Source organism: Squalius cephalus, assembly GCF_949319135.1.
Source record: "Squalius cephalus genome assembly, chromosome: 2".
Taxonomy (NCBI): Eukaryota; Metazoa; Chordata; class Actinopteri; order Cypriniformes; family Leuciscidae; genus Squalius; species Squalius cephalus.
Genome location: NC_137123.1, coordinates 63818994 through 63827899, shown reverse-complemented (window position 1 = coordinate 63827899; position 8906 = coordinate 63818994). Strand labels below are relative to the sequence as shown.

General features: G+C 40.7%; 1 protein-coding gene across 4 annotated transcripts in view; it reads right to left on the bottom strand.

Annotated features, from left to right (window-relative positions):
• The window catches only part of rasa3 (RAS p21 protein activator 3), a 66846-nt gene extending 58152 nt beyond the window's left edge, over positions 1-8694 (bottom strand). For 2 of the 4 annotated variants that reach the window (XM_079863996.1, XM_079863997.1), the window contains exon 1: positions 8485-8641. In XM_079863996.1, the coding sequence (XP_079720122.1) occupies positions 8485-8539 (55 nt within the window). In that variant the 5' untranslated portion in view covers positions 8540-8641. Of the gene's footprint in view, positions 1-8484 lie in introns of all 4 variants that reach the window. The other 2 variants (XM_079863995.1, XM_079863994.1) reach the window with 2 other exon arrangements.
• Positions 8695-8906: the final 212 nt, after the last annotated feature.

Genomic DNA, 8906 nt, shown 5'->3' with positions numbered 1-8906 from the left:
GGTTAACAGGTTAACTGTGTCCAGACTGGTGAGAGCGGTGTAACCAGCAGGGGTTAACTGGTTAACTGTGATCAGACTAGTGAGAGTGGTGTAACCAGCAGGGGTTAACTTGTTAACTGTGATCAGACTAGTGAGAGTGGTGTAACCAGCAGGGGTTAACTGGTTAACTGTGTCCAGACTGGTGAGAGCGGTGTAACCAGCAGGGGTTACCTGGTTAACTGTGTCCAGACTGGTGAGAGCGGTGTAACCAGCAGGGGTTAACTGTGATCAGACTGGTGAGAGTGGTGTAACCAGCAGGGGTTAACAGGTTAACTGTGTCCAGACTGGTGAGAGCGGTGTAACTAGCAGGGGTTAACTGGTTAACTGTGATCAGACTGGTGTAACCAGCACGGGTTACCTGGTTAACTGTGTCCAGACTGGTGAGAGCGGTGTAACCAGCAGGGGTTACCTGGTTAACTGTGATCAGACTAGTGAGAGTGGTGTGCCAGCAGGGGTTAACTGGTTAACTGTGATCAGACTGGTGAGAGTGGTGTAACCAGCAGGGGTTAACTGTGATCAGACTGGTGAGAGTGGTGTAACCAGCAGGGGTTAACAGGTTAACTGTGTCCAGACTGGTGAGAGCGGTGTAACCAGCAGGGGTTAACTGGTTAACTGTGATCAGACTGGTGAGAGTGGTGTAACCAGCAGGGGTTACCTGGTTAACTGTGTCCAGACTGGTGAGAGCGGTGTAACCAGCAGGGGTTAACTGTGATCAGACTAGTGAGAGTGGTGTAACCAGTAGGGGTTAACTTGTTAACTGTGATCAGACTGGTGAGAGCGGTGTAACCAGCAGGGGTTAACAGGTTAACTGTGTCCAGACTGGTGAGAGCGGTGTAACCAGCAGGGCTTAACAGGTTAACTGTGTCCAGACTGGTGAGAGCATGTAACCAGCAGGGGTTAACAGGTTAACTGTGTCCAGACTGGTGAGAGCGGTGTAACCAGCAGGGCTTAACAGGTTAACTGTGTCCAGACTGGTGAGAGCATGTAACCAGCAGGGGTTAACTGGTTAACTGTGATCAGACTGGTGAGAGTGGTGTAACCAGCAGGGGTTAACTGGTTAACTGTGATCAGACTGGTGAGAGCGGTGTAACCAGCAGGGGTTACCTGGTTAACTGTGTCCAGACTGGTGAGTGTAACCAGCAGGGGTTAACTGGTTAACTGTGATCAGACTAGTGAGAGTGGTGTAACCAGCAGGGGTTAACTGGTTAACTGTGATCAGACTGGTGAGTGTAACCAGCAGGGGTTAACAGGTTAACTGTGATCAGACTGGTGAGAGCGGTGTAACCAGCAGGGGTTAACTGGTTAACTGTGATCAGACTAGTAAGAGTGGTGTAACCAGCAGGGGTTAACAGGTTAACTGTGATCAGACTAGTAAGAGTGGTGTAACCAGCAGGGGTTAACAGGTTAACTGTGATCAGACTGGTGAGAGCGGTGTAACCAGCAGGGGTTAACTGGTTAACTGTGATCAGACTAGTAAGAGTGGTGTAACCAGCAGGGGTTAACAGGTTAACTGTGATCAGACTAGTGAGAGTGGTGTAACCAGCAGGGGTTAACTGGTTAACTGTGTTCAGACTGGTGAGAGTGGTGTAACCAGCAGGGGTTAACTGTGTTCAGACTGGTGAGAGTGGTGTAACCAGCAGGGGTTAACTGTGTTCAGACTGGTGAGAGCGGTGTAACCAGCAGGGGTTAACTGGTTAAAGGAGAACTCCGGTCAATTTTAACATTGAGCTCATTTTTTTGGAGTGAACACGAGTGAGTCTGACTGCAGTAGATGTGAAAGAAATGTATAAAAATTATGTAGTAAAAAGTAGTCGATTGCAGAGTTCACACGCATAGGTTTAATACCTATGATCACGCGCGTGAACTCGGCAATCGACTACTTTGGACTTCAACCGAAAAACAGGATGTAAACAAAGGTATTTGCGCTGGCTTAAATAACATCATTTTTATACATATCTTTCACATCTACTGCAGTCAGATTCACCCGTGTTCACTCAGAAGGAATCACTCACATTTTCTGTGCACTTGTAATGACACATCAAGGATGTTAAGAGGCTAAAAGCAGGTTTAGTACTTGCCCCATTGAAGTCAACAGGGTGCAAATTTTAAAAATAGAATAACTCGGTGTAGGCAACACCGATTTTTGTCGTTGTTCTCTGTATTGACAGCACTCCAAATGTACAAAAAAATGAGCTCAATGTTAAAATTGACCGGAGTTCTCCTTTAACTGTGATCAGACTAGCAAGAATGGTGTAACCAGCAGGGGTTAACTGGTGAGAGCGGTGTAACGTGCCGTCCCTCCCAATAGGGCAACTTTATTAAAATGACTGTGCAGATTAGAGTCATTACACAAGTTTACAATCATCCTACAAACAATATACTAAATGATACAGTGCAGTTACATGGTGAACATGAATGATATTACTGAAATTAAAGACTAACTACCAGTCCACTTAAAACACAGATTTAACCTCCAGCTTCCCAGCATTACAGAAATAAACACAAGCCGAGTGAAATGCTTCATAAAAATATTTACACATTTGATCCGACTATGAAACATAATGTATATAAAATAAATTCTGAGAATACACTGAAAAGTTTTACTTTGAAACAATTTTCACTCAGAAATTGTTAGTAAATTTCACAAATAATTGCCTGATGAAGGTTGTGAGACAGAAACGTTGCTAATAAAATTCTGATACTCATTTGCAAGTATTGATAGTGTGCAGGAGTTCCTTGTTGTGTTACAAATAATTACAAAGAAATGGCAAGAAACACTTTGAATTAAACGTGAAATTCTGAAGTAAAAAAGACTGAAATAGTATTTTCTCACTGAATGTACCACCATCTGCTGTGTTATTAAATTATCAAGACACTTTTATACTATTGCGGCAGTTAGAGATATAATATATGTATGTTATGATATTATAAAATATCGCTAAAGATCAGAATATTTAGGTTAATAATGCTTGGCGAAACACTGATGCATTTAAGGGTTAATATTATATTATTTATAATAATTGTGACAAACATAATGAACACATTAATCTCAGCATATTCCCCCCCCCCCATTTTTTTTTTTTTTTTTAAACAACAACTAGTCAACTCATTTTTCAACTCGCTTTGCACATTCCAGTGTGTCAGCTAACTGACCCTAGTCTGGCCATTATGACTTCGCTGGTCCATAAATCCGGCAGTATGAGAGTATATATTGGATACGCTCTGTTAACTTCTGAAGGACGTGCGTCTGTTTGCCCTGCATGAGTGTGGAAGGTGGAAACAAGGACAGAAACTCACGAGGCAGGTGGAAATATGCGGATATTACAGGGCAAAGCGGGAATCCACCATCAACAGAAGCAGATATTCCAATGAGAGCACTTGATTATGTCAACAGGAAACGTGTGTTGAGGTTTACATGAAAACACTGATAAACGTCTGGCAGATTAGCATGACACAAAGAGAGGAAACCAGCTCATTTAATTAAACTCGTTACACTTTGAGTTTTCCTAAATACTCCAAAACAACTTCATTCTTCAGCGGTATTCCTGGAATACAAGTTCAATCGGTGAATCATAATTGCCGTCTGTGACATCACTTCCCCTATGAGCCGAGTCAAAATCACAATTATTTATATGGAATATTGCAGTGTTTATTCTGAATGATTCATCTGTGCACATCATCATTATTGTGTTAAATTGATGTTCCTGGTAATCCTGAATCAGAATCAGTTCCTCTTGCAGCATCTCTTCTCTTCTCTGATGACGAGGGCGGGGCTATAACCTGTCACTCACATGACATCAGCCAATAGCAAACCACAACCATCCAATCAATTCCCCACAGACACAATCAAGCCCCGCCCACATTTGTTCTCGTTCCAGAAGCGTTTCGCTCAGATATACGACACAATAGAGAGGAAAAGACTATCGCAACTTCCGTTTAATGCCAACTTTGAACATTATTAAAGAGGAAGAGGCGTGTGTCATTAAAGGTCTATTGTCTAGAAATGCTATCTATCAATAACCTTCATTACATTAACCAGCCGACTGAGTGAACTAATGCCAAGAGTTTAGAAAGGTGCATCTCCAACAAAAGTGGCCTAAAATAACAACTAAACAGGCAATGACTACTAGTTAACATTAACCAATGTCGCATGTTGTTTTTCCATATGCATGATTATTAGATTAATCATGCAGCGCTAACATCACTGATAAATCATTCACAATATGATCATGAACAGGGTTTGAAATTAACTTTTTCACTCACCGACCAATTTGGCAACTAAATTTTTAAGTTACCGGCCATTCAGAACTTCTACTAGCCAAAAAAAATTTAAAAAAAAATTAAAAATAACCAGATTAAGTATATTATATATATATATATATATATTAGGGCTGTCAAATGATTAATCGCGATTAATCGCATCCAAAATAAAAGTTTGTTTTTACATAATATATGTGTGTGTACGGTGTATAATTATTTTCTATAGCCTATATAAATACACACACATGCATGTATATATTTAAGAAATATTTGCATGTATATACTGTGTATATATATTTATATTATATATAAATGACACATTTTTTTTAATTTATATGCATGTGTGTGTATTTATATATAGAAAATAATTATACTCTATACACACACATATATTATGTAAAAACAAACTTTTATTTTGGATGCGATTAATCGCGATTAATCGTTTGACAGCCCTAATATATATATATATAACATTTTGATTTCATACATTCATTTCTTATTCAAACTAAACCCTGTCATCCAGCATCTCCTCTCTTCCTCTTCACCATAAATGTGTTTTAGATGATCAATACAGGACAGAGAACATCAGAAACTGTAGGATGCTGGAAAATAACAGTGTCTTTCTGTTCACCGAATGCTTTTTAATCTTCACTATTGCTTCAATGCAAATGAACAAGCGTGTCGTTATGTGTAGTGTAGTGACGAGTGTGTTCAAGCAAGCAGATATGAGCAGATTATGAGCAATACTGTATTTAATATCATGACGACTCACGAGTATTTGCGCTAAATCTGCACTGATTTGTCCTCCACGAACTTCCCAGCAAAGTGAGTAAACATTATAACAACACTCGTGATTGGTCAGCGTTCCCCGCCACGGCTGATTATTACACGCGTTTGTTAACATGTGTTCATTTCAAACCCTGATCATGAATTTAGAGAGTAAACCGAGTCCGTGTTGATCTGAAATGTGAGTGAAAGAAGGAAATTCATGATTCTCCACTTGACAGTCGAAGTGAACTTCCATCTGGTTTGCATTATCCCGCTGCTTCCCAGGAATATGGAAAAAAACAAGCAGCTCTGCAGATCATCCAGCTAAATCAGGAAGTGATGTGAAACCGTTTCCTGTTTCCTGACCCCTAAAAGCTCCAGACACGAGATCCGCCGGGAAACCCGGAGCAGAACTCCATATATGTTCCCGAATGAACAGGGAGCCTCCGGTTCCTTCCGTCGACACATCAGCCAGATCTGAGTCTACTGACCTGTGACACAATTATCAGCAGCGCTCAGAAAAACACCCATAATGCCCTGTGCACAAGAGACGCCAGGATTCAAGGCATTTAGAGGAGTAGTTCACTTCACTTTTACTCTCCCCCACGTCATCCAAGATGTGCATGTCTTTATTTCTTCAGTCAGAAATCAGAAATGAAGGTTTTTGAGGAAAACATTCCAGGATTTTTCTCCATATAGTGACTCCAATGGGGTCCAACAGGTCGAAGTCCATCATTTTATCCCCTAAAACTCACCAAAATGACATATTTAAACGCTTTTTCCTTAAAATATCCTGAATGTACCTCGACACCCTTGCCTCATTTAGAACGCGTTCTTCTATGAATATGCAAATGAGCCCCGCCTCCACTCACTCACTCATCTCAGAGAAAAAATATCATTTTATGGTCACTTTACCAGTGTATTATCAACACTATCCAGTGACTCCGAATACAACGCAAAATCAACTATACGTCGCTTCTTTTTTTTAGTGTGTGATCCTGTATAATTCTGCAACATGTTAGGCAAGTATTTGTTTTGGCCAACCGCTAGCTTTCATCCAGAGATGAAACATCCGATGCTCTCGCAGATCTGATGAAATATCTCCAGCCAATATACCAGCATCTGCATCACATACGCATTCATTAGCTTAAGGACAACTAATGCAACGGTTGACTAGCAGAGAGAGGCGTTCAGCGCTGGGACACGAGACTCTCAGTAAAACAGGGTGTGACGCCCGATAACATCCACCAACGCCAGATTTCACTCAGAGATCGCGCTGGGTTTCCTCTCGCCGTCTGAAGGAGCGTGAAGTGGAGCCGTCGACTGTCACTACTTCTCCAAAACATGCCCAGCGCTGGTGAAGCAATCGGGTTAAAAATACCAAACCGCCACTCAGAGACCTGAAGACGTTAGGAAACATCCAGCCAGCGTGGATTTGCTCTGTTCTCACACTCGTGTCGTGTGTTTACTGATGTGTATTTATGTGCAAAGTTCGCATTCAGCAGATTAGAGTTCTGCGATAATAAAGTTACATTGTGCTCATTATAAAACAATCAAGTAGTTGAGATTTGCTATATATATCTCGAGTGCACTGTATGTATGCGGATAAAGTTAGACTTTATGTATTACCACAGCAGGGTGTTAATAATAATTCCTCTTTTTAATGCCATTATATTTTTATATTTATGTTCAAGAACTGATGTTTGTCTTGCGAGGGATATTTAAGTCTCGTATGAACGTGTGCAGCTGCACTGTGGTTCATATGGAGGAGAAGAGCCAAACACGTGTCCTGGCGGCGCGCCGCGTTTACTGTGCCATACAGAGATTAGATTAGACTGTGTGTGTGTGTGTGTTCTGCTTTAATCTGAGTCAAAAACAACTCAATGACAGCAGCTCACACACACACACACACACACACACACTCATTCACTTCATACATGTGTGTGCTGGAACAGCAGAGATGAAGGAAGAGAACAACAACAACACACACACACACAGTGCACAAATAAACACACACACACAATGCACAAATAAACGCACTCACAGTCACACACAGAAATGCTTTGCCCATTTCCACCACACAAGGTAAATCTGCTTTGGTAAATCATAATAACATCATAAAAAGACAAAATTATGCCATAAAGACACAATTTTGACTGTCATAATTTCCACTTTACACATTAAAAGTCATAATTATGACTTAGTATGTAATAATTTCGACTTTTCATCTCATAAATATGACTTAGTATGCCATAATGTCCCGTTTTAATGTCATAAATATGATTTACAAAAGCATGTTTTTGTTTCCTCTGTGACAGAAATGGGATTTCATACTTTAAACAATACAAATGTTCTAGTTCAAATGTCATGCACAGTCAAACAGAAATCTTCTTCTCGGGGTTTATCATGTCTACATCTGTCAAACCACATGCCAACAGTGAAACTGAGAAGAACACAGAGAACATCTGTCTGTCTGTCTGTCTGTCTGTCTGTCTGTCTGTCTGTCTGTCCAGGAAGAAAATCACAAGTATTTCTGTTGTTTCAGTCGGAAAGAATGATTTCATATGCATGTTTTACTTGTTGCAGTGCCTGTATAAATGATTTCAGATGCATCTTTTTATGAGTATCGCTTATGAGTCAAGGGCTAAAAGTGTTCTGCTCCTTCTAAACATCCACAGCTGGAACGACACACACACACACACACACACATCTGTCACACCAACTAACAGGGAACATTCCCACAGCCTTCACTAATGTTCTGCATGTACATGTTCAGATAAAACGTTATAATAACATACATAGAACGTTCTAATAACGTTCAGAGAACAACATTTTTAGAACATCGATATAATGTCATGTATAATGTTAGCCTTCTCGGAATATTACAAGTAAACATTCAAAGAATCTTGTGAGCAAAAATACGGTCAGGAGAACGTTGTATCGAAACCTTTTAAATAAATAACGCTCAATCACGACAAGAACACAAACTGGACATTTGAATGTTTCAGAAACATTACAAATCACAAATCAGAACATAAATGTGTTATCTGTCACACACCGGACCTGATCTGTGTTTATATACTGGAGGAAAACACACGTTTAAGACACGAATAAAGACACAGATATCGTGTTTTCGCGCATCTGGATGTGCAGCTATTTGCGTCCAGTCAAGACTTTAAACTAAGCTGAGGCGTCATTCAAACAAATATATGAGGTTTTTTACATTGTAATACGTTCAAATGCTCCATATATATCTCAACTGACAGCTGAATGAGATTATTACACGTTCATTTTGAGTATATTTGTATGAAAATCCACACATTCTCACAATAGACACGCACACTGCGCGCGACCGTGTGATTTCAGTTAGAATGGTCTCGCGCATTAATGTTCGCTTTCATTCGCGCCAGAACTCACCGATTTTTATTTTGACACTCTGGAAAACCCGAAGACCTTCCTCTTCGACCGCCATGCTCGCAGCTCCAGCTCTTTACCGTTTACCGTTCGCTATCCGCCACTGTCCCTCTATCCCTCTCTCTCTCTCTCTCTCTCTCACTCACTCTCTCTCGGTGTCGGTGACTCACCGGACTGAGAGAAGCGCGCGCCGCGACAACACAGCTCCAACGCGAGCAAGGGGGAGGGGCCTCGAAAGGTTTATCGCGTGCTGATTCGACGACAGCGTGGTTGCGTCATGAAATGGGCGGGGACTATCACATTACATCCGCGTCTTCAGCGAAATCGTCGCGTCAAAATCTATGGAGGACCAAACCTGCAGAAATTAAAAATGAATAAATAAATTAATTAATTCATAAATAAATATATTAATAAATAAATAAATA